Source organism: Netta rufina (assembly GCF_964035555.1).
Source record: "Netta rufina genome assembly, chromosome: 10".
Classification (NCBI taxonomy): Eukaryota; Metazoa; Chordata; class Aves; order Anseriformes; family Anatidae; genus Netta; species Netta rufina.
In genome coordinates this window covers 17147993-17175034 of record NC_140133.1, presented here as the reverse complement: position 1 = coordinate 17175034, position 27042 = coordinate 17147993, and the positions used below count along the sequence as shown (strand labels likewise).

General features: G+C 46.1%; 1 protein-coding gene across 1 annotated transcript; it reads right to left on the bottom strand.

Annotated features, from left to right (window-relative positions):
* Positions 1-4501: 4501 nt before the first annotated feature.
* On the bottom strand, positions 4502-26113 carry LOC311213186 (monocarboxylate transporter 2-like; the record flags this gene model as incomplete). Its single annotated transcript, XM_084293046.1, has 4 exons — positions 4502-4788; positions 6994-7857; positions 12650-12793; positions 25897-26113. 4 exons carry the CDS (start codon positions 26111-26113, stop codon positions 4502-4504), a joined length of 1512 nt encoding a protein of 503 aa, XP_084149172.1.
* Positions 26114-27042: the final 929 nt, after the last annotated feature.

The following is a 27042-nucleotide window of genomic DNA, read 5'->3' as shown; positions in this document are numbered from 1 at the left end:
ATGGATTGTACATTTTTTCAAAAAGAAATTACATCATGCCATTACCTGTGATAGCAGGTCCTTGACCTTGGTGACAAAGAAGATCCCACTTTCCTATAGACATTCATTTTTCTGGTGTCAGAATTTAAATGATCCTCTCCCCAAACACAAACAAAAGCACGGCGATACTTCAGTAAGTGCCAAAGCAGACAGCAGATTGACTCTTTGTTTCTGGGCTGTATTGCTGCTATGGGAAGCTCGGCTGACAGTTATGAATGTCAGTCATCAAAACACTCTCACACAGTTCTGATAAGTCTAAATAATACTGTTTTATAGTCAATGTCACTGTCACCATGGAGGGCATGAAAGTTGTCTTTTAAATTCATTTCTCAATGTAATCTGAATGCACCTGTATTGTCTACCAGGCATTTTCTGAACAGAGCCAAATAAATTTGGTGTCAGCTGCCACGGGAACTGTCCTGAATAATCTCATGCTGTCTAACATGATTACACATTTCAAACACATATATATGGTAGCTGGTTTAGAGATCTGGGGGAGGGAAGGGGGGTGCTAAACTGACATTTCATTTTTTATCTTTCTTTGCTTGTTTGCTTGTTATTAACATCAATACTATCAAGCTACCTCAACTCTGCTGTGTTTCCAGATCTCTCTGGCCTCCACATGTGTTTTGTACTTTCTGGGCATGGTTCACTATTTTCATTCAGTGGAGGCCACTTTTATTTTGCTTTCTCATTGCACATGTTGACAATGAACATCCTTCCCCTTCATGCCTGTGAGCTCTGCTCATGATGAACGTGAAGAACTGCCCAGAGTGGCATAAACACACACTGGTGGTGGTTACAAGACTGAAAACTGCACCTTCCTGAGCTCACTTAACAAGAAAGCCTGGTTTTATGCTCCATTATTTAAGTGCTGGATATGAGTATCCTCTTGGATATCACTTATATAAGTATCCTCTTGGATATCACCCCACTGAAGATTTTCATTAGCAATATAAAATAAAACTCTCAGTCACTCTGCATTGCTCCTTTCCCAGAACACAACAACACTGTGTGTGGCAGAGTCTGGCACAATGTGTAATGAAATGTCACCTTCTAGTGGCGTGGAACTGTTCCATCATGAAGCACAGTCACTGCTTTATCGTCCTTTTAAAAAGGGAGGTAGGAAGGAGAACATCTTCTGCCTCTGTAAATGTTGACATATTGATTTCCTCCTCCATGGCTTTAGATTTGGAATGCCAAATACGGGGAAGGGAAAAAGTGAGGGGAGCTATAAATGAGAAATGAGTATGTCATGTAAGTCTACACCCAAATTGTGGCACTTGTCACATACCCCCATTAACACCGCACGTGCTTCACCAGCAGGATGAGGCTGTGGTGGGTGCTGTGTTTCTGCTTGGTCTGTTGGCTTCTTTTGTGGTTGTTGGGAGCGATGGTTCAGCATCAAAACCAGGCTCTTGTAGAGTTCAGGCAACCCTGGGAACAATTTCTAATCACCTCCAATAAGGTCACAAGTTAATGAAATGTAAAAGATGTCTAACAATTGCACTCCAATGAAAGTGTTAGCAACCAGCCTTGCACGGCTGATATCCCCACTGTGCCCCAAGTGCCCAGTACATATGTTCATGGTATAACACTCACACCTCTTGACTTGCCTACACAGATGCTTTCCAGTCTTAACCATGCATGTAGGTACACAATGTTGTGTCCAATTTACAACTCGAATCACTAAATTAGATGCAAAGGCAGCGTCTACTCCTTCACAAGATCTTTCTCTAATGGATACTTTATATTGCAACAGTCATTTTTAATAACTGAAAATGTTCTTAGCAAAGTTTGAGATTTTTCCAAGCCTGGATTATAGCTTGAGCCTGCAAGGTATTGAATTCATGGGATTTGATTCAGCAAAGCATTTCTGGAGCTACTCATATGCTTAAAAGTACACAGTTATTTGGCATCGTTGCACCAATCAGGGAGATGTGATCTGAAGTTTGACCCCACAGTGGGGACAGAAGGCAGGGTGACAGGGAAAAGGCAGGCCACCCACCCTGAAAAACAGCCTTAATGTCCAAAATTGTATTAAAATAGTCTGGCTTCCTATGTGATAGAAATAGTACTGTAGTCTTAAAGGCAGTACCTGTTTCTATGGCAAAAGGCTTGAGTGGGTTCCTGGTGGTAGCCCTGGGATAAGGGGCTATGATCAAGAGTCCTATTACCATGTATGTGGAGCCAGAAACCCTATAAGGTTAAGTTCCTTACCAAATTAAAAGGCAGCATTACCCTACAGATCACAGTGCACAAATGTCAATTCACTTCATTTTTTAGAAGAGTTTTATTAAGTGTACTAAAGATTCCAGAAAGTGCATTAGAAAATGTTCAGGACCTCTTATCAACGCCTTTCTTACTTAGCAATCATAGATATATTTGACAGAAATAAGGAATATTAAAAACACAGCAACATAATGCTAAATATATTGTGAAGATTTTGGTTGTTGTTTTTTTTTTTTAGAAAAATACAAGATACAACATAAGGTTACTGATGTCAATAGCTAGAGACCATTATCCTCTAGGGGAAAAAAAAAAAGACTTCACTAGAAAAGTTTTGTACAAAAAGACATAAGTGATTTACCTTTTAGAGTATAGTGTATGCGTGGAAGGATTTTTACAAGTCATTGTTCATAGCATGTATGTAAATTTTAATTAAATACAGTTCTTAGGTGACAAAGACATGAAAAAAAAAAAAAAAAAGACACTATCATCTAATCACATATGGGTGCCACTGAAGAAAAGAAAGGGGATAAGTGGCCTATGGAGAGTTTTGACAGATTTGGGTCAGTTGCCTCAAAAATCCTTGTTTTTACCTTGTCATTTGGAGCTAAATCCACAAAAGGCGGATTATTCGTCTACATGATGCCATGCTCAGCACCCATGGCTCTCGGGCAATGGCTGCTTATTATAAAATACATTGGTGCGTGCTGGCTGAGCCCAGATCTTCCCTGATCAACATCTAGCACAACTGCTCCAGCTCTGTGTTGTTGACCCGAGGAAACTTCATTTCATGCAGCAGGATGGCACGAGGCCGCCAGGCACAGCAGCACCAGCACTGCATGGTGACTTGCTGGGCCCAAACGAGGAGGAGACAGCTGTGTTTGGATTCCACCGAGGATGGATGCAACAAAACTAGGAAAAAGAGTCGCACAAGGTTGCGGCACTAAGACTGTTTTAAATCACTAAGCCTGAGTAGTACAACACACCAAGTAGGCAGGCTGCACTGCAGAGAGGGCTGTGGTTTAATGCACACCTCTCCGTGGTGCGTGCTATTTTCTAGCAGTGGGATGCCTGTGCTCAGCTGGCAGGCTTTCAGCTCCCCTCCTCAGCTGACAATATCTTTCCTCTCATAGGTGGCTGAGGCTCCCAGCTCAGGGCAGTGGATCCCATTGCAGCTGTAGAGTGTCTAAGCTTTATTCACGGATGCAGTGATGACCGTAGTTTCTCCACGCCTCTCGTTTCTTCATTCTTCTTCATTTGTACAATTAATTGGCAGCAACAACACTTACTGCCTCACCAGGGTGTTGTGAAGAAAAAGCATGCTAAAAAATGTAAGGCACTCAGATATTGGTTAATAAGGACTGTGTAACCTCCTAGAGAAAAAAAAATAAAAATAAAAATAAAAAATAAAGAATTTGCACAGTATGAATGCTGCTCAAAGTTTAAGCAGTTTAAGTTTCTGCCCTGTACATTGAAACAACCTGGAAGAAAGACTCCTGCAGCATGTTGGCCTTATGTTGCCCTCCTGCATAATGCCACCTCTCTCAAGGCATTTTGCTAAGTGCAGAGGTCCCTGAGAAAGTCCATAGTCAAGCCATGAGGAGCCACCCCAAGTCAGCTCCTTCTTAGCACACTCCAGCCACAAGGACAGGCTGTCTTGCTGCCAGCACAGGCAGGTACTGCCCTCGTTCTGCTCAGGTGGCTCTAGCATGAGCATAAGGTCTATTCTACTTTTTTCTGCTTTTTCATGAGACAGAGGTGCCAATCACAGCACAGCTGGCCATGGAAGGCAGCACCAAATCCCTGGGATAATTTTGATACTGCAGTCAAAGACAGTCTAAGCATTTGGATTGCGTGGTGAAAAGACCCAGCCACCACAATGCTCAGTGTAAAGCCCGTTCACGCTGGTGGAAGGGCTCTGCGCTGACCCTGATGGCTGTTGGTCTTTCTACTGCATAGAAGTGTAGTACTTGGAGTAGGACTGATGATTACATTTCTATACAACCCCTCTGGGAAATGGGAAACATCTGAAGAAAAATGGTTCAGATCCTTTGGTATGTGAATGGATACTGCACTGTGTATCCCAGCTTCATTTCTAGTCTTCTCTTAAGACAAAGAAGAGGATTCACATGACAGAGTAAAGGGCAAAAATTAAAAACCTAGTGTGATTTCACAGCTAGTGCCAACTTAAGCAACACAGAAGTAATTTGCTGTTCAGCCCACAAGAACAGATTTAAACTTCATTTGTGCCATTCACTTCCTTCTTTAGTCTTTCTTGTTCCTCTCTCAGAGGTTCCAACTCAGGTCCATCCTGTACAGTATCTTTGTTCAAGTTATTTCTGCCTTCATTTTCTGTCCTTACAGATTTAGGGTCCTCTTCTTTTGCTTTTCTCTTCTCCTTGGCAAGCATGCGGTAATTATAGTAATTCATGATGAACAGGAATGTTCCTGCCAGGACCATCACAGCTCCACATTTAATGAACATATATTTATAGTCCCCAAAGGTATCGATAAGTGTTCCTGTAAAAGATACATAAAAAAAAAAAAAAAAAAAAAAAAAAAGAAAGAAAAAAAGAAAGAGAGACGATGAAGGCAAGGATACTGTGTTTTGAGTTCCTAACTATAAAGGAACACCCTCGTGGCTGTAGGATAAAATAAAACATTCTCTGTACTTCTGATCTCTTCCACAAGTGCTCTGATCCTGCAAATACTTCACACATGCTCCACTTTACAGCCTGTGGGTAGTTAACATCGATGTAGGTAACACTACCTAAAATTTGTACAGTAAAATGGAAAGGGACAGAGAATCTACACTGTAAAGTGCAGGCTTTTCAGGCACATCTATTTTTTACATGCAGACTAAGTCCTCTGATCACAGAGTCCACAGACTGTCTTTCAGTTGTCTTCAGTGATCCAAGTACAAAAGGACATCCATTCAACTCGCTAGTCCCAAGGCTGCCAACAAAAGGGGCAGCTTTCGGGAAGAGTTTTGTGAGATGGCACATGGCCACTGGGTCTTGTCTCAGACTCCTGACAGAGACCCACCAATTTATTCCACCACGGGTCATTCACCAGCATCAGAAGGGACCCAGCTTTTGGTCGTGGCTGCCCTTTCTGGATTTATACCTGTGGTCTGAATATGAAAGGGTGCTGTGTGGAACTGGAAAACATTAGTTCCCAGGAAAGCAAAGATGATGCTGTCAGTGTCAGATAATTTCAATGCCAAGACAAATGTGACAGGTTCCTCTCAAAGGTTAATGCCTCTGCTACGGAGTAACAGAGTAATTGAAGAGAGACGGCTTAATTGAAATGTCACTGTTCTCCATTATGTCAAAATGTAATGCAAATCTTGTTGGGATTATGATCCTGAGCATTAATTCCCATTTACTGGAGCACCACGGACCATTCTTAACATCCCAGATCCTAATTAAAGTAAGACCCACTCCTAACCTGGCCTTCATTGTACAGACAGTCCTCCTTGAAACTGGCCCATCATCCATTACCTCTCTGACTTTTTGGAATACGTTTTCCTCCTTAAAATGAGGGACCTTTAATTACTTCCTGACTGACCCTTAACGCTAAAAAGCTGATGATTAATTATTCCACTATTACACTAACAAGGGATTTTATAGCCACCAAATAGATTTCTTGATCACAGAAAAAAAAAATAACTTTTAACTGGTTTTGGTCACTGTTTCTTCCTGAATCATTCCTACATGTCTTTGTACATCATTTTCGATGTACTGTTTTTCATGTTACTGGTGAAACATCAGCCAAATGCTAATTGCAATGTTTTTTTCCCTTTCTGCTAATCAGGATGACCTAGAGGTCTCCTGAATAGGTTTCAATGAGAGTTTTAATGAGTAGAGTATTGGAAAATTCAACAGTAGGATAGTCTCGCCTCTTTTCCTTTGAGAATAAGATAAAGTCATAAAACACACTGGGAACAATTTACTTAGTTCATTAAAGCAGAACCCTGCAGTAGGTTATTAAAATGCCAAAGAACCAATAAATTTTCTGCTTATTAAAATAGTGGGGAAAACCCTACAAAATTAATATTACTGATTATTACATAGCACTCTTTTGGCCTCATTAGCAGTCTCTGGTCATTAAGTTAATCTTCCACACAGAAAATTATATAACTCAGAAAGCGGTCATTTTTAAATTGTATCCTCTTTTGTTTGTCATTAATTAAATAATGAATCTCTTAGAAGCAAGAGGATACAGCTGCTTCTGTCACACTGCATGAGCTACACGGTAATATGAAGAACTGAATGGCTCTGCAAGATGTGTCATACAGAGTACCAGCTAGCTCTCACTCTCAAATCCAGGAAATGGGATTAAACTACCTTCTTTCTGTACCTTCTTCAAATTTATTATGATATTGTCATACTCAAAAGAATTGGCAGAACTTAACTTTATATATCCAAATGCATACAGAACACAGAACCTAATTAAATGTTTTAGTTGTGCTGCACTCCTAAGGGTTACCAGTTTCCAAGCTGGTTATTCTAGCTTGCATACAGGTGAAACACACACTGCAGGAGAGGGAACTTTACATGGACAGGACAGTACCTGTGACTGTGAGGATGTCACCTATGAAGTTATTTAATTCACAGCCAAGTCAGATTTTATAAAGACAAATATGGCATTTTCCAGATGTGGTGTGCCCTTTGTAGAAAAAGAATTGAGCACGTAGGAAGCAGAGGAAGGAAAGACACTCACCCCCTATAGGTGGTCCCAGCAATATTGTGCAACACTCTGCAATGGTGACCAAGCCAACGGCGCTGGTGAACCGGGTAGCTCCCACAAGGTCCATGAGAGTTTCAAAAAGCATGGCACAAACCATGCCAAAAGCCAAGCCAAAAAAGACAGAGTAAATGACGAGCCCCTTGTAGCCAGAAGCCAGGGGGCACAGAAGGTGGCAGGCACCGTTGAAAGCAATGGAGAAGCTGAAGAAGTATTGGATCCGTGGCCTGACCCACTTGCTGTTTGCAATGATGCCAGTGGCCGGCCTGGCAACCATATCCACGATAGCAAGGACTGAAAGGAGGAAAGCAGCTGAATATTCATCAATGCCGATGTGCTTTGCATAGGGTGCCAGAAAAACAATGGGGGCAAAAAAGCCTAGAAACATGAGCACATTTCCAATCAGGTAAATCAAGAAACCCCTGTGCTTAAAGAGGGAAAAATCAAGGTACTTATTGATTTTTTCACAACAGTCCTTTGCTTCTTCTTCTTCTGGTTTTGTCTCCACAGGGATATTCGTGGAACTGTTCATTTCCATGGCATCCTTAGTGACCTCTTCTTTCAGAACCTCCTTCACTTCCTCATTTGACTGGATTTTGGGTGCCCCAATGGGCCTGAAGAGAGCTCCAGCCACACAGCAGTTTAATAAAATTGCCCCGAGAATTAAAAAGCTGCCCCTCCAGCCAAAATTGTCAAAAAGGAACTGGTTGAGAGGAGCCAGGGTGCAAAGCATCACAGGGCTCCCTGCCATAGCGAGGCCGTTTGCGATGGGTCTTCTCTTTAAAAAGTATTTCCCTATGATTATCACTGATGGCTGGAGGTTGAGAGCAAGGCCAAATCCTGGAACAGAGAAAAATAGTTGAGATACACAAAGAAAGATTTGACACCAATTTTATCTCCCGCTCATTGTTTTAGGCAAATTAATGGTGCATTGGTTCACTGGTGGCTCTTCAATATGATACTCTGGGCTCAAAGTACCACTAAATTTCCGTCTGAAGAATGTGGGGAACCAGGCCCCAGAAAGATACCTTTGGTCACAGAACTATCTGCTCCGTAAACCTCCATTTTGTGCTGTAAACCTCTTGAGGGGCAAACTTTATTGCAAAGAGTTTGCTTTGGAACAAATTGAAACTATACTGTCAATGAATGCTGGCTGGTTTTGGTCAGACAGAGCAGCCTTGTCTCAGAGGAGAGGATGGATTTTAAAAAATGACAGCTCCTAGTTTGAGGAAGGTTGTTCTGCCTCAAATCCTTCCCATGCCCAACTGCAGCTGGCACACCCTCCCATGGGTGGTGGGCACCCAGCACTACTGCCAGGCAGACAGACCTGCGCCAAAAGGCGACATCAACCTTCCCAGTCTGGTTTTTAAGCAATTCAGGTCTGATGCAAAAGACTAAGAGGTCTGTAAGTATGCAGCAAAACAGCTACTAGGATGCTAATTAAACAGGACCCTAGAGTGTTTCTTTTAATTAAAATGTACTTTTATTACATTTAGATATATAAATGGTATTATAAATCCGCGCTGCTAATTCAGCTAATCAGCTTCTTTTGCACAGGTAAAATCTGAAAGAAGAGATACCAAATGCTGTGATGCCATCAGCTTTCTATGGTTCTGTTTAAGAGCACTAGCATATAATAATCTTTTCAAATATTTCTCTGATTTGTAGTATTTCCTTAAAAAGTTAAATTTGCAGAACTCCACCAAAATGACATTTAAAAATCATGCCACATATTTTTCACCCCATCATCTAGGAAAGAATGAGCCACATTAGAACAAAGCAGAAATGTAATCCTTGAAGTGATTATACCAGAGAACACGGATCCTGAAAATAGGGTCACGCAGATTTTTTCTTGTTCATTAGTCTATATAATTAGTTTGTTTAACTGTGCAGTACATAATTAGGCATATTGCTTTACAGAAGAGAATTTAGAAAGGTCAGGGTTCTCAAAATTAATTAAGGAACACTATCATTAGTTGCTGATAGAGTAGAATCGAACTGATGCAGCAGAATTCGACTGATGTTGGATAGCTTAAGTTTGAATGGTTTTGCACAATTATGATTTTTGCCGAGTCTCAGCTTCCTTTTCTTCTTTTTTAATTACTTGGAAGTTTAAAACAGTAAAAAGAAATCAAAATGGCAGCACTAAAACTAGTTGTAATAGGAAATATTTTCAGCACGAGTTATTGGTTCTGAAGAGTCCATACATTTGGTAGGGCCTGCCTTTGGGAAGTACAGCTTGTTCATGCCTGTAAGGAGGGCCAGCCTGAGAACTATGTAGGCAAAGCACAGTGTTGTTAGAGAATAACCCTGACAGCACTTAGAAATGGGAACTATTTTCACCCAAGAAGATGCAGCACAGTGAATTAGTTTAAATAAGGAGTCTGCTTTAGCTCCTCATTTCCCAGGCTGGTAGCTGTGTGCAGGAATTGAACCATTATTTTCACAGAATCCTTTTTTGGATCTACCCCGTGTCGTGAGAAGGAAAATCAGACTGGATGCCAGCTACCTACTTAACCAATAATCAACTCAAATCTTTATTATGTGAACATTAATTTGCCAGTCAGACAAATTTAATTTAATATTACCTCATGCTCTTCCCATTAATTAAATTTGGAGAGTTTCAAATTGACTGACTGGAATTTCAATTTACTTCAAGCTTTTGGATGGCTTTAGTTGGAAATATTTATATCAATTTTATTCCTGTTTTCTGAACCTATTAGTAGCTTTTCTGTGACTGAAATTGTTACACAAATAACTACATTTTCTTACCAAGGATACAACAGAGAGGTCTATTGGTGGTGTTGCATGAACAGAAGCAAGCTTGTGCTAAACAGGGCATCCTTCCCTAGATTAAATTCATCTCCCTCATATTAGAAGGAAATAAGTCATGCTACAGGAGTGAGAAGAAGTGAGAAGAGTAGCTACTGATCTTGTTTTCCCTTTGTTAGCAAGGGAATACCCTACCAGGTATTTCAATGCTCAACTCTAAGAGCTGAGGCAAAGACTCCAGTCTCATTAGTCAATGTCCTTCACCCTAGATCCCATGTTATTTAATTGTGGCCTAATTGGTGGAGATTGAACTAAACTCTGACCAGTCATTATTGGCTTGCAACTAGCTTTGAAATCTGCTGCTGCTATCTCAGACATGAAGAAGATATTCTGTGCCTGAATATCTACCCTTTAAGGTATCCAGGCTGGCATCCATCCAGGGCAACAGCTTGCACACCCCATTTCTTTTTTCTAGGAGCTACAGGGAAACAAATGACGAGCAAGGAAGAGAACCTGGGTTTTATAGCACATGCAGCCCACAGCTCGGTGACATCAAGGACAGAGCTGCTTCAGAGCTGCCTCTGACAGCAGAGCTCAGCCCCTGCTCTGCATACAAATGGGAAGAGACATAATCAAGAAAGCAAGCGAGATTGCCGTGTCTAATCCCTCTGCTGTAAACAGATACTTCTTGCTCTGCTCCTCTGAAGAGGTTTCTATTAATATGCCCCAGGCACAGGACCATGGCGGGGACCTCCTCGTACCAACTCTCTTGTTTTCACCTCCATCCCAAGGCGTTACATGAACACGGTCTTTGACATCAGTCTAGGAAGGAGGCTGGAAAACTTGTGATGTTTACAGGCTGCTTTTTAGCAGCAAAAAGCCCCTGCAGAAGGCTTTCTCCTCTCTCAGCACTCCTGTCTCTGCCACATGACAAGCAGGCAGCTTCATAATTGCCCTTGAATGCTTCCATGTGAGGCCTGACCAGCAGCAGCACTTCAAGCATAATTAAAGGCATCAAGCATGTTAGCAGGATTACAAGCATCTCCCTCTCTCTGTCAAATTAATGTTCCTTCCCCAGCACACACACCATGCCTGGAAATGATGGGTTATTAGCTCAGACCTCATCCATACAGCCACTCTCGTGCAGCATGCAGGAGGGGAAGGCTTTTCCAGCAAGAAATGTGCCTTGCTCTGAGAAAACGTTGCAGCATTAAAGATGAGGGGACACGAGGACAACTTTGTCCCTGTACTGTTGCTGCCATGAGGGTTATGTGTGCACCATACACAATGCGTATTAGTGACTCTCTGGAGTGGGCAGATGGGCCAGGTTTGCAAAGAGAGTCAGAGACCAAAAAGAGCAGGATCTTCACAAATCCTATCGGGTTTGGGTGCAAAATTCCCTCCAGGAACTTTTTTAGACAACAGTACTTTAGAAAACAGAAGCCAGTGCCTTCCCTCAGCATTGTTCCTTGCCTGAGCCCTTCTGCTCACAAAAAAAAGAAAAAAAAAAAAGAAAAAAAAAAAAAAGTATGTTTATAGCAAAGGATTTATGGTTTCTTTGTACTAATCCAGCATGAGCCAACCTGCTAGACGTTTATTTAGCAGAGAATGATGCAAGCCCATGCATCGATAAATTTTGAATTGGTTACCATTGGTTATTTTTATTTCTCATCGCTTCGTGTCTGGAATCTCTTTCAAGGAATCTGCAAAATTTATGCATTCAGATGCAACACAGTTTTATCTAGCTACAGTGGCTCTCCTTTGAAAGAGCAAGGTTTAAGAGAGGGAATCCTACTTGGGGATTTATTCACTACTGTGCAGATTTGATAAAGCAATATTGGTGTAGGAGAGCAAGGAGACAAACTTTCTGTCCCAATTTACCTTGATAGTGGCTGGTATTATTGATTTTAAATGTTAGGTTCACACTTTTCTTGCTCAGAAAGTAGCAATACCTAATGTAGCTGCACTGAGACAGGGAACATTCATTAAAACATACACCTTGCAACCTCAGAAGCCAATTTTGAACTCATTGTGTCATGCTTTCAGGCAGATGTCCGAGCTGCAGTGGAAGAAACATTGTCTGTACCTTAGCCAAAATAATCAAAGAAAAATGCTTGCAATTAAGCATTTATACTCACACAGATGGAGAACTCCAATCTATCTACCTCTAAAAGCAATAACCCAGCACCTGCAGACTTTAGAGATGCTGGACTGAGCCCATGCCTTCTCCTGATAGAGTTTCCAATATGGAGTTTCATTTTTCACTACAGAAAATTCAAATGATAATTTCAATAAGGAAATATATATATTTTTTTCTCTATAGGGAGAATATTGCATATTTTCAACTGACTCTAAGTGGTTATTATTTTCAATTAAAGGACCTCCTTACCTCACAAGCAGGCAAATGGCAAGTAAACCAAAGCAACCCCCTGAAATTTCATTTCATACATCTCACAGAGGGAAGGTAACACGTTACATAGGAACACAGGTGTCTTCTTCACAGTCACACTGGCACCTCAGAGGGCTTGCCCTGCCCACAGCAGAGCGCAGTCAGCCTTCGTTTGCTTCAGCAGGAGCCGAGGGCAGGGCTGGCCATCCTCACCATCGCCTCTGGCTGACAGCGCTCATCTGCAAGGAGCACGTCCCCTGCTGAGCCCCTGCACGCGATGTTCAGCCAGGGACACGGAGCCTAGCAGGGAACAGGCTCTTTGCTAAAGCTCAGCTGGAGCAGTTAACCAGTTAGAGCCCCTGTCCTGACAGCTTTTTATCCCACCAGGTTCCCACTGCCTTTGGCTGAGGATGCCCAAGCCATCAGAAGTAAATTTCAGGTGCGAGTCCAAAGGAGATGCTTTCTTCTTACCTGTAATGAAGCCCACACAGATGTAGAGCTGCAGGATGCTGGTGCAGAAGGCAGCTGAGACCATCCCAATGCCACACAGCAGGCCTCCAAATATCACCACAGGTCGGCTGCCATAGCGGTTTACTAAAATACTGCTGATGGGACCTGGGAAAAGCGTTAGAAAGGGTCCTTGAGGTGGGTATCATCTCACAGAAGGGCATGAGTGACAGAAGGTAGGGAAAACACAGCAATATTAGTACCCTTGAGGTACTGCTGACAGCTTCTAGAGAGACTTCAGGAAGAAAATGGAAAAAAAAGACAGAAAGATGATCTGTGCTGTGTGGGGATGGCAGCACGTCCTGTACCACACGGTGGCTGTGTAACTGGTGACAGTCCCTGCCCCCAGGACTTTAATGTTTCATCAGAGAAGGCGAACAGCAATAGCAGATCAGGTGAACCTGTGATCCCAATGCAGGAGCTTCATGGTTTATTAGGATGCTAAACCATATACATACAAAGCACTGGTTCATATTCTGAGGCTGATATCGTGAATACTGTTGCATTTTTAATGCCTCTACTTAATGCAATTCCGATACTGCTGACCAAGACTGAAACTTGAGCAGAACAACTGTTAATTAATTCTTAATAGCAGCCTATGTGGGTAGAAACAGTTTGGGATGATGGATGAACTGGTTCAAAAGAACCAGTTTGGCCTTGCATTTATGCAAAGAGGTGGTTCAGGAAAGCACAAAATTATGAAAGAGGGAAATGGGGAAATAGCTTAACAATGGCTATGGATACAGAAAGGAAGCATTTAAATCTAAGGAAGTGAAACAAGACAGCAGCTTTGGTCAGGAGAGGAAAGAAAGTAGTTTTTGTGTATATTGGTCCCAGTTAGCTGGAGGACCAGTAAAAATCAGAATCACGGAGTAACGGATGCTGGAAGCACTTTGGTAGTTCCAGATCCCACCTCCTGCTCAGAGCAGAGACAATTTTACAGTTAGATCAGGTTGAGAAGTTAGATGTTAGCAGAGGAAGCAAACTGAGCAGGAAAGACTGGTCTGGAAGTCAAGCTATGAGAGATAAGAAAAGGTTCTGTATTAACCCAAAACCCCTGAACCAAAAATGAGATGGGGATACAGGCAGCATTTAGTGTCTTTCCATACCAGACTATTTCTGCTGCTATTCCCTATTCAGCAGTGGAGTTTCGGAGCCTAGTGTGCCCGTTTGCCCTCATTCCTGCCATTATGAATAGCCCACGCTCTCCACACACAGGTTACTGGACACTGTTACTTGAGGCTTAACAGATCCTCTGAGTAGTTTGGCTGTGGGATCTGTCTCACCACAGAGCCAGTCGGTAGGATATTTACCATTGATTAAAGAAACTCAGCCTGAAATAATGCCAGAGCAGGACCCAAAAAACAACATTCCATCAGTGTGGCTGGCAGCATCCAAACAATATTTCAGCTGTTAGGTTGTGCAAGAACACAATACAGCAGATATGACTGTTTTAATCTGGGGAACAAAGCCCAACACTACCTCTGTAACACAAAAAATACTTTCCACTAGGTGTCTAAGGTCAAAACACTCAGAAATGAAAAGCCCACAAGCACAGTCTTAACAACATCCCTGAAACTGGGATATGTGAGCTGGTCCCACCGAACACACCATTCGATTAAAGTTTCTGTGAGTATGCAACTATGCCAAGAGCTTTTCTCCTAATCCTGTAACTGGATTCACATGCATGCATCCTTCCACTGCATGGAGTGCTACAGAATTCAATGAGTTCTGGGGCGATTTAGATGTCAGATCAGCACAGCAGGAGAGCAACTTCCTTCTCCCTGAGCTTCCCCTGGACAGGACCTGGACTTGGAGCATGCTGGAGATGGTCTCAGCGTGCCCTGTTATCCAAGAGAGGCAGCCGGCGTTCCTCAGGAAAGGCACCACCACATTTGTCTGCAGCCTGAGGGCACACAACTCGTTTTTCAATTTTCCACATGCCCGCATTGCTCCAGAATCAATCTAATTACTCAGCTATGAAAAAGTGGTTTCAATTACCTTCTCCTGCTGGAAGGGGGCTTTCAGGATAGCCCTAAAACTATGGGATGCTGTGCCATGGAGCAGAGCACTCAAAGCCTGTAAGACTCCTGATAAAGCCTGTCTCCTGCTCGGACTGGGGGCAGCTCCTGGAGAGAGAAGTGCCAGCTGTGACAACCAAAGCAGAATGCTCCCACATATCCTACTCATGCAGCATCCACCTTGAGAAAAGACATACAGATTCACGTCCCTCTCACTCCACGAGCTGTCATATTGGCTACACCCATCCGTAATGATGGGTTTGGAGCATGACAGCAGATGATGAGCAGGAAGGTGCTGGAGTTGGGACACACTGTGCTCTGCTTCCTGGCTATGGGGCCAGAGGAGGGGCTGGAGGTGAAAGCAAACACCCGTATCTCAACCAATGTCTTTGCAAATGAGAGCACGAGGCTGTTCCCCTGCAGCAGCCTCAATGGACACGCAACGTCCTCAACGACATCTTGGCTTTCCGGAGATCACTTATTAAGCCATGAGTCTGCAATTGCTCCCTGGTCTTGTCTTTCCCAGCCACAGCAGGAAAGCAATGGAAAAGCAGGAAAGCAGCAAACAGTCAATGGGATCTCTCAGCAACGCTTTGCAGCAGGTCTGCGTGACCTTCCACAAGCAGCCTTCACCCGCTGTCGGGTGTGTTATCAGTTTTACAGGGGGTTAATCAGTCCCGTCTGTTTGTCTGTCTGGGTGGGGAGCTGTGGTCTCAGAAGTGCCAGCAGCTTGGACTGGGCCATGCTCACAGGGAATGGAGAATCACTTCAGAAGCAACATAAACCTTTCTCCTTCACACCCCAAAACCTTCTAACTTCAAGGCACCACGACCTTGCTTTGCTAAAGCAGCACAGCATTTGGGATCACAGCACACGTCTGTGACAGTGTTTGTGCTCCCTGACCACCCTCACCCCCACAGGGCTGAGGGTTGGAGACCTTGAAGATACCGAGTGCAGCCAGTTAGAGGAGGAGGCTGGGAGCAGAGCATCTGCACCGACCTTTCCATACAGTGGAGCACCCACAGTGAAGGCCATGACGAGCACTCAACCTGCAGGGAAAGCACCAGATGGGAACCCAAACCTTCCCATACTGCAGCTCCCAGGGCAAAGCTTTTGTAACAGTGCTGATCAGACCTCTGAAAGGCACCGAAGCAAATCACATCCCCCAGATTACTTCCACTTAAGTCATTTGGACCGACAGAAACGTAGAGGCGGTTTTCCATGGGCTTTAAGAGCAGCCTTTCAGAAGCTGTCCCATCTCTCAGCAGAAAGTGGAGCACGCGACATGTCACATAGCTGTGCACACTGCGGCACGCAAACCCTGCCAATTTGGGCACTAATCACAAAAACGTACGCCTCCCCCCTGCCCTGATGTCTTCAATGATCAGTGTCACCCCCGACAGATCCCAGGCACCTCTCCTGCCCTGCCGTGCCACATGCCACCCACAGCACTTGTCCCGCGGGGAGCCCATCAGCCATCCAACACCAGATTAAACAGCAGTGTTCTGGGAAGCTGTAGAGAACATGAAATAGCTCGAGTCAAGGAGAGGAATTAAGAACAACAAAGCCAGCACCACAGTCGTGGGAAATAGGAAACATGATTACTGCTTTGCTTGCAGCTATTGCAAAAATTAAAAGTGTGACAGCCCCTGGAAACACAGAGGAATTGAAAAAGCAGGACCTGTCATTTACTGGTTATGCAGCATGCATGAGAAGAATAAAGATGCAGTGCATTACCACACTGAAAACAATTACAGCAACAGCGCGTGCAGCTTAGATCCCAAGGCACCTTGACTTGCTCGCACCTGCCTGGTCCAACACGCAGGAACCACAGGCTCCCTGGCCTCAAATCCAGATGAAACCACCCCGCCTGCCTGCAAGCTGACGGCAGCAGGAGCAGGAGGCAGGGTGAATTTTGTCTCTTAATTAACAGAGCCAGGCAAGGACAGGGCAGGAGATGTAGCTGGCCAAGTGTACAGGAAGCTGCCATTCACCTGGCCTGACCTTGCAGAGGTTTTTGTGAACGCTTTCAGAGTTCCTCAAAAGTCACAGTGAGGAGCAAAAGCCAAATCAGCTGTGCAGCGTGTCCCTGGTGCGTGGCCTCTTGGGGACCAGCAGTGTCACCGAGCCAGCATCATCCCCACAACGTCCCCACACGGCAGAAATCCCACAGCCACTTCTAATAGGGAAACTAGAACTAAAATTCAATCGTTCCCTTGCACCTTGCTGCATTACAGGGACAAGGATGCTGATGCGGGGTTGCCAGCTGTGGGAAGGGACAGCATTTCCCACCCAGCCAGCCTTAGGAAACAAGGCAGCCCCTTCTGCATCCCAGCAAGTGGCTCGCTGATGACCTTCCAGCCTCAGAGATCACTTATCAGCCATGGCAAGGGGATGGCACCAGACAGGGATAGGCACAGGAGGAAGCTGAGCCTGCTCCTGCTGCTGGCTTTGCTCAGAGCTGAGCCTGCAGCTCTGCTCCTTGCACTGCTGGGGGACACACATGCTATTCAGGGGAGCTACCATCATCCGCTGGGGAAGAAGAAGGAAAGCCAGGTCAGAAACACCTTATTTTGCACCCCAGACACTTGTGGAGCAGAAAACGGGTGTGCTGCCTGTCATAAAACTGTGCAGCCTGCAGAGCAACAGTTCGCACCAAATATTCCCTAAAGATGCTGCTGGGCTCACGGCACTCCTGGAAGACTGCTGTAATTGAAAGCACTATCCTCAGCCCACATAAATCATACTGGTTTAGTGCCTGTCCTGTATAAAGCCTCTCTTTTCTCACACCTGTGGCAGCTTTCCATTAGTTGTTAGCTGCTACACGGAAGGCCATGTCAAAGCAGCTGATCCTGGTGGCAAGCAGAACACAGCAACTTGCCGGTGGGAAAGCAAGCAAGCCCCGGCTCATTTGTTAGCTTGTCCAATTACTTTTCACCTTGAGTTTCGTGTCTGCAGAAGTGAAAAGGACCCTGAAGAGGAGATTGTAAGACCATAAAGAAAATGCAAAACACCCTGGGCTCTCCCGTCCACTCCCCCCCGAAGCCAGACTATCTTGTCATTTATTCTTTTTGAGCCACTGAACTATGATCCGGGCAGGATGGAAACACAGACATGGCATTTAACAAGAAATATCAATCCAGACTGGCTTAAACTCCTGCAAGTATGACAGTGCTCAAAAGATAGACACCTGAATTGCTTTTCTGTTTTTCTCAGGAAGCCTTATGAATTTTTTATGAGCTGCAAAACTTCCAGTGTTGGTGCAAAACACCAATGTATTTTTAACAAGGGCTCTATTTAAAGCGTTCTTCTCTCCCATACCTCTGACCACATCTATATCCCTTATTTGTCTGGCTTGTGATTTTTTTTTTAACTTAACCTAATACTAACAGAAATGAATTTCCCCCTGTTGGGCAGAACCTGGCCTGGCTGAATTTCTGGTGAAATATTTCTGGGCAGGGCTCAGACAGCCCCGCACCCCAGAGGCCTCTGTGCAATGTGGGCTTATTGCAGATTTCACAAGGCTGACCTTCTGACCATGTAAAGTGGCACAGAGCCACTGCAAACACCGTGCTTCTGCTGCTAAGAGCAGTCGATGGCCGTGCAGATGACAAAACAGCAAAGCTTTAAAGCAGCCCATGGTGTTGAGCCCCAGTGGTGGTAGGTTTGGGATTGCCAGCGTCCACAGTGCTGAGCTGCAGGCACAGCTCAGCTTCTCCCAGGTTCCTGTGGGGACAAGAGCTGTCGATGTGCAGACACCAGAAAAACTGCCCTGATAGTTCTTAGTCTCCAAACTGCTGTGAAAACACAGATAAAGCTCCAGAGCTTGGCCAGACAGAACTGGAGCTGACTACGTGGAGTTGCTGGGGACGTGAGGAGGAGCTGGGAGGAAAAGGGGAAAATCATTTATCCTAATAAAGCAAAGTCTGTTATTAGGCTGGTAGTAAAGCAACAAGAGGAGCAGGCCTGTGATTTCCTCAGTAATAATCTCGTTCCCTCGGAGGAATAACAACAGTGCCGTTGGCCTCATAATTCACCCAGCAGGGCACCACCCCTCGTGGTGGAGCAGCCTCCTCGTTACGCAGGCAATGAAAGAAGTGCCCAGCGTTATTAACGTGCTGCCGCTGCCAGCACACACCAGCATCCAGGCCTGGGGGTCAGCATTAGCAATCAGCACCCGTTAATGATGCACGGCCCGAAAAAAGCACAGGGCACTGTCGCAAAGCAGGGGGGAAGGGATGGGAAAGGTAAAAACTTGCAGGTTTTCAGGTCTTGTGCCTTGCTAGAGAAGTCTGAGGTCCAGGACACCTGGAGGGCTTGTGTCTGTTACCAGGGTCTGCTCCAGACTTCTGGAGAAGACTTGCTGGCACCTGGTAATAACACAGGCCATTATTAGTCTCAGTTTTTGGGTTCAGATGGTTTGTTTTGGACTGGCAGTGGTGGAGGAGCACCCCCTCGCTTCCCAAGGCAGTGCAGCTGCAGGCAGGACAACCACACGCACTGGGGCTGGAGGGCAAGCAGCAGCAAGCAAGCACCCCAGGTGACAGTCCTGGTGTCACATAGCCCTCAGCCAGTCCCCAAAGGGCAGCTTCCAAACACCTATCTGCCCCTAAAATGTCCTGCTGCTTTGTGTTACTATTTCTTTGCATCGAAAGTTGGCAGTTTTGAGTGCAGTTGAAGTCCAACATACGCCATAGCAGCTCCCATAGCTAACAAGTCACTAGAAGCCGCCTCTTGCCCCCTTGTGGGTGAGGAAAAGGCTCTGTACATTAAAGGGGGTGATGGCATTGCTTGTAGAGCTGGGGCACATGCTGCAGAGCAGGGCTGTTGTAGCATAACCCCTGTGAGATGCAAGAGCCAGGCATGGGGACGCCTGCCTGGACACGTGCCCCTCGGTCATCAGGCTGGCCCGTCCCTGCTCCACGGTGCTGGGTCTCCCAGGCCCGGGCATTACAGCCAGCAGAAAAACCTGTGGAGATAACAACCAGGGGCACAAACCAAGCTGCAGCAGCCTCCCCTGCCAGACATGGCCTTGGAAAGTCAGGGAGCATGACCTCCCATCACACGTACGTGCATTTGCTACAGAAGCATCCTGATGTTAAGAAAAAAATAATAGGAAAACAAAGCAGGCAAGACCCAGGCCTCAGAGAGACAAAGCATCCTCGTCCTTATCCAGCAATCTTATCTGATCAGTGCCTCGGCATTTCAATTTCCAGACTGCACAACTGGAGCGTACGGAGGTGCCACAGGCCAAAAGCTCCAAAACCAGGGCAGGAGCCAAGGTCCCTCGTGTCACTTCTTATTTAGGCAATTAAATAACTCTCCTGCGAGGGGACAGCGTGGCAGGTGCCCAGCACATGGCTGCTTGCGCTCAGCGCCTTCCCCAGGCTGCTGGCTGGGATCTCAGCAGCCCACAGCTGCTCACCTGCAGCAGGTCCCAACTTCACGCTTTTTAATATTTTTTTTTTTCCATAACTTTTTTAGCTTTTGCTTTGGCAGGACCACAGTCTTTCACCCCTTCCATCTTGAAGCCCAGCTACAGATCTGTTCCCTCCACAGCCGAAACACCTATTCCTAGAGATCAGCAGCCCTTGGGTAGCATCCTCTACATCCTGCTGTACAGGCAAACAGCCCCTATCTGGACATGTCCTCCAAGGGCTTTGTCCACCTCCTAGAAACCCCACACGATTTGACCAAGAGAGATTTATGCTGGAGAGCCACCCAGGGACAGAATAACTGCAGTGCTGCAGGACAGCTTGGCATGAACGTCCTCGCACCCCTTCCTGCAGCAGCACACACACACACACTGTCCTTCCTGGGGCAAGAATCCTTTGCGTGTGTATATTTTACTTTTTGGAGGGGATTGCAACTTGCTCCTGGGCTTTATACCTGCATGTGAAGCATTAACAACTCCCCATCCAAAATCCTTTGCTTTCTTCTTCCTCGTTCTTATTAATCTCTGTTTTTATTAAGTCCATCACAGCTCTATTACTCCTGCCTGGTGACCTTGCTAGCTCCAATGAAGGGCAAAATGATAAAGCTTTGTGACCAAGTCCACGAACACAGAAATATTTCACCCGAACCTATAGCTATTATCGTTCTTAACTAGAACAGGGCTATTTAAAAAAATAAAAAATATAAGCACATATGTGGTGACCTTGCAGGGCTTGAGTGCTCTCTGAGAGCCAGGAGAAGTATATGAACCCGCAGTGCCATCCATTACAGAAATCAAATCATTCTTCACCCGGTTTCCCTAACAAAACCCATGCCGATAATGGTGCTGCTACACCAGGGAGTGCCTCGGTGTGGGAAGACACCTTGTTTCAATGACATGGGGAGGCACTGACTTGGTGGGACTCCAAGAGGTGGCCACAATAAGCAAAGGAGGCATCCAGCACCACGCTGCTGAGCTGTGCTTCTGCCAGAAGCACCTGGGCTTGGTCCCCAAGCCTGTCCACTGCAGGTAATGCTGCAGCAGGATGCCAGGTAGCCATTGTGGAGTCCTTCTTCCAGCCTACGCAGAAACCCAGGCAGACGTGTGCGTGTCTAGGCAAATCCTAGTGAAAGCCCTATTTGAATTTTTTTGTGGAATCAATGTTGTAAGCACATAACTAGGGAGTGCCGATGCATGATACTTTGCTGTCAGTGCTGTCAATGGCACCGAGCTTTGGGCAGGACACGCAGAAAACCACCTGGCTCCACCAGTCAGGGCACCTCCTGCCCATCAGGACCCTGTCTGCACCAAAACCGGCTCACAGAGAGCTTGCACATCCCACAGCTGGCCCCAGCTCTGTCATCATTTGCTGCTTGTCCTTGGAAAAACTCCTCCTTTCCTTGCCTCAGTTTCCCCTGTTGGTGCTGTGGTTAGCTTCAGGGCTATTTGTAAGCACTTGGGATGGGTGGAGAGCGCTGGGTGAGGTCTTCTGGAGGCAGAGCAGGTTTCAGTGGGGTTCGGTCCAGACCAGAAGAGAGCATACACAGTTTTGATTAAGTTAAGAACTGCAGAATCAAACTCATTATTAATATAGCTTTACGCCACTGCATGTTGTAAGGTCCTTTCTAAACCTGTCACTGCAATTTATCATGCCAGCAACGTAATAAAATACGGCTATAAAATTTTGGATTAAATGTTCAAGGTCAGCGGTCGACTTTCAACTTCCCAATCTTTTCCTTGCTGCTTTAGCTGATGCTCTATTAAGCAGTTACAAGCTCTGGGAGAAAGTTTCTTTGGAGAAAAGACCCAGTTATTGGGCATCTCCAGAATTAAAACTTCAGACATTTCATCCAGTTTCAAAACAATAAATAATAAATAACAAAAGTAATAAACACCAGCTGGCTTTGGGATAAGGTTTTTACTTAAGAAATGCTCTTGTTTTTGTTGTATTTGCTAAAGGTGGCTCTCTGTCTCTTTGTAAAATAGGCAGAAGGCAATTCCCTGATTTCAGTAGAAATTTGGATACATAAGAACAGCAACATGGAGACCAGGAGGGCATCACAGCAGCATATGGCACGACCGAGACAAAGACTCCACAGCACTCCATGCAGAACAAAACCAAGGTACAGTCCTCATGCACGTTTTTGGTTTTGTTTTTGTATATTAAGGGACAAAACAAGTAGCTCAGATTTACATCTACAAACTCTGTACAAATACAGACAGAAGGCTCAGTTGCACAGCAATAGCAAAAATAAATAAATAAATTAGATTCTTCAAAATGAGAATAAAATGTCAGATGTCTCCCATGCTAGCCCCAGCTACTCAAGCTAACCAGCTGAAATGACTGTGTCAGGATCTGGTCTCCACATTTCACTCAGCTGACTTCTGTTCTTCCATTACAATGGCAAAAAGATCATTTTGGCCGCAGAGTTATCATTAAAAAATAAGTAAATAAATAATTGAAAATGCAAATATTGTCCCAGATATTAAATTATTCTCTCTGTTCTGGCCCATGTGCCAGAAAGCAGCCTCCGTGCTCTACCAGCTGGCTATAACAAAAGGCATTTCTCCTGCCCCCTATCCTTACCTCCTCAGCACATTCAAGGAGCCCGTAAGAGCTACAAGAACATCGCTGCTGTTACATTAGTAGCATCGAGTTCCTTATTTTTAACATGTTTGTCTGCTTCCCCCAGTGCTGGATAGGGTGACCAAACCACCACCAAATTAGTTTTATCTTTCCTTTCCTGGGGGCTCCTCTGCCCGCTGTTTTCCAGAGCAGTGGATATCTCCAGGGACCCACCGGTGGCCTGGGCTGAAATGTGTCACCCCAAAGATAGAAGGGGGCAGCTCTGCCTGGCCCGGTGAGCCTCCCCTCTGCACCAGGCGCTGGCTCCGCTCCACCATCCCTCCGCATGGGGCGAGCCTTCACCCCGTGCAAGAAAAGATTGGAGACATTGCAAAACGGAAATCCTTTATCAGACTGACCGAGTTTCACCCTGGGGGACATGGGCAAAGAACAGCAATGTTCCCTTGTGCACCTCACCCAGAGGTTTGCTCTCTGCAGCCAGAAATATGCCGCGGCTGAGCGTGAGCGCTGGGGAGAGGCACAAGTGCCCTGCCATAAAGTCCAGGCTGTCCGCTTTACTGCACACTAATCTGTTTTACTGCCTGTGTTAGAGGGCCAGGATTGCTTTCTGCAACCTCATTCGGATTAAGAAACTGGGGGATAAGACACATTAAAACTTCTGCAATATATATTGCCAGAGCTGCAGCTGGGGTAAAACAGCTTCCTAGGGGAACAGAACCACAAGTGGAGGGCAGAAATGGTCTCGGCTCCCAATTTTCAGTCTTAGTCTGAAAAATTCGTGTTGCTCTGGTGCTACAAGCCGCAGCCCCAGGTGGTCACTGTGAATCTGTGTCCGTGCTGTCCCAATCAGCCGAGCTGCTCCTCTGTGGATCTGGGTGAGTTCACACGAGCTTTTTCCAAAACCGAGCTCCGTTTGCACTATTTATTAAATGCCAGCATAAACTCTGTTTACAGTAAGCAGCACAGCCTAAAAACAAGTCCCCACACCAAAAAGCATGCCAAGGAAGTGAGGGACTGCTTCCTGAGGATGTTTGCAAACAAAGCTGTTATCAGCCAGGGCATCAGACCCTCCAAAGGCACGCTGCCAAGGCGCCGGTGGCATAGGGCAGAGGAGCCGAGCGAGCTGGCGGTGCCAGCAGAGCTGGCAGACTGCTCTGGCACATGGTGGTCTGCAGAGAGGATATTATTTGGGGGATGCTCCATCAGGAGCTCCCCCCGCCCTGCAGCAGAGCAGGGCTTCCCATGGCATCACTCTGGGTGATGGTGACCACACCAAGAGGCGGCCACTGCAAGCAGGTTGAAATCCCGAGGTCGTCACCATGGTGCCTTGAGCCCCAGGTAACACCTACCCCAGACTTTGTGCAATTTCAGTACCAGCCACAAAATTTACAGCAGCCTCCACACATTCACATCCTTTTTGTACCAGAAATTAGTCATCTCTCTTTGACTTCTAAACCATGCAGCTTCCCAGGCCCTCCCCTGTAGGCCGCTGAACACACCACAGGCATGGGCTGGCTGCTGCTCCTTTTTCCCCTCCCTGACTGCCTCCGAAGCGTTCCACATCACAGCAAACCCAAACTGAAACCAGCTAATCGGGCTGAAATGTACCCCAGCTCTGTAAAGCAGGGCTTAAGTAATACCTAAATGAGTGGCACTCTTTTTGTCTGCCTCCCACAGCAGTGTTCCTCTCTGTCCCCCATTCCCCAGTAATCCACTTGCCATCAGCTCCTGCTCAGCCCATACGGAGCCTGACTGCTTGCTTTTCACTGCTGGCTGCTTATTTATATTGTCAGGGCTGAAGCAAAAACGGTTTTCTCTGCATTTAATAACAAGCTCCAATGGCAATGTATGCCAGAGCCTCAGCTTGGGCTCAGCATCCTGTTGAGGTGTCCTGGGAGAGCAGCACTGACTCTGGCAGGGGATTTGCCTTTCTGAACTGCTGCTGCAGTTGTGGGTTCTTGGATGGGAACTCAGCCCAGCTACTGTCATTGGGACCATGTCTTCGCACTGAGTGGATCACAACAGGGTCTGATTCAAGAATCTCTTCCACTTTGCAAACCTTTACAGTACAAAGCATCATTACTTTCATTACCGACTCTCTCTAGAGAAAACTACAGTGCATTACTAAGGAAATCAAAAATCTCTTTTTAGAAACAAAGGATATTTTCAGAATTTATTTAAGAGCCAGGACAAATATTGATGAAGTTTCCTGCAATTACAGAGCACGGTTCCTGTCTACCTGCACTTGCAGATTTAATCAAAGGCAGACTGTGCTTTTCATTGAGTCATTAGTGTGCTATCAAAATGATTTTAAAAAAGAACAAAGTTATATGCACTGCTTTACAAGTGATAAGAATGATTGACCCTGGTGATTTCATCGCTGTAATTACAACCTGCCACAACAAACCAGCAGCTGCTTCAGCTACTGCTCTACTCCATGCTCACCCTTGGCTGCGCCCCAGACCCAGCTGTTTGACACCAGCCTGCTCTCCAGGCTGTTTCACTGATGCCCATGGAAATTTTAAGAGGTTATCTGACTTCTGGACAGCAGGCAGCCCACAACCATGCTCTGCTGGCAGTTCTGAAGGCAGGAGAGCAGCCAGGAGGCTGCTGAGATGATGCCCAAGAAGCAGAAGCCCCAGAAGCAGCCCAGGGCTGGGGACAAGGCGCAGTGCTTGTGCACGCTGCACAGCTCAGCCTCTGCTGCTGAGGATGCTGTGTGCCTTTATAGAGGCTTGCACGTGGTTCCATGCCCATTGCATTGAAGTGGATCCTATTTTGAAAGACAACAAAGGTGCTGCAAACCCAGCTGGAAATTTCGGGGGTGTCAGCAGCGAGCTGGTCACAGATCACATATCTGAAGGCATTGGGAGTCCCCCACATGCCCAAAAGGCACGGAAAATGAAACTTTTGGTAAGCACCAGGCTGGTTTGAAAATCCCAGCTGGCACCAGTTTACTTCCAAAAAACACCCCTTAGTTCATCTGCGCTCTGCATCTGGACATGTTTCCCTGAACGAATTTGGAAAGAGGATCAGAAGATAAACCTGCTGATAAAGCAGCTCAGAAGGACACCGTCGCCTTCCCTGTACGCTGCCCAGGAAAGGAGATTTCTGACTTATTTCTGCTGTGCAGCAAACCCACCCCAGCAGCTGGGGCAGGCTTACTCACCTGCGCCATACGTGGTGGCCAGCATGATGGAGGAGACCCACGCGATCTCGCTATAGGACGTGTCAAAGAAACCCTGGATCTCTTTGAAGAAGATGGCTATGCCTTTGGGGAAGGCGTAGGCAAAGCCGATAGAAATGAAAGCACCAAAAACCACCACCCAGCCCCAGCCACCATCCGGGGGGCCGGGGGCTGGCCCTGCGTTAGCAGGGGACGGCATGGCCGGGGGACGCAAGCCCAGCGCTCCTCAGGAAGCCCTGCAAAATAAAAGTGCAAACGGGCAGCGTCAGTGCCGGCAGCGCTGCCCCAGGCTGCGACCACAGCATCGCCCCCACGCTTCGGGCTGTTGATTAATTTTTAGTGTCCCCCTCTGCAGCGTCGCCGTTATCGCGAAGAACATTGGCAGTGCCACTGGGGCGGACAGCGCTGGAAACACCCCGTGGACGTGGCTATGATTAAAAACGCCGGCTCCAACCTGGTGCAGCCCCCACCCACCACCCCAGGACATCCCCCCAGGACAGCCCCGGCCACGCGTGGGTCCCCGCAGCCCCACGCAGCAGCACCCACCTGTGGGATTGTGGCACTGAGCCCCTCGGGGAGGGCGATTCTGCACCGCCCCACGCAGGACAGCCCCACATGGGACCCGCCCCACACAGCCAGCAGACCAAGCCCCCTCTGGGTTTACCTGCTTTTCCCTTTTTCCACTTTTTTTTTTTTTTTCCCTCACCACCCTACAACACCAAGCACTGGCACCCAACCAGCCCACTGGGGTTAATTAAATATCCGCAGTCATTTAAACGGAAATTAGGATTTTTTCCTGTTTCTACCAGCTCTCTTCCCTCCTGCTGTCCTGTACTCATACAACTACATCACAGCAGATTTGGTCAGATGTGCAGTCACTGTCTGCTCTCCCTTATTCACTGTATTTTCCACTTTTTCCACTGAAGTCTTTTTGGGGAAACACTAGAACTGTTTGTTCTTGCTAGAAAGTTGCAGCTTTGCTGCCAGCCTCGTGTCTTGCTCCACCTTGTCTCCTCCTGCCTCAAGTAACAGCGGGTCTAAAAGGAATCCACCCACAAGTCTTCTCAGTCCCAATTCTGTGCAAATTCAGATGGATATGGCAGGCGAGCATCACACCCTGCCACCACG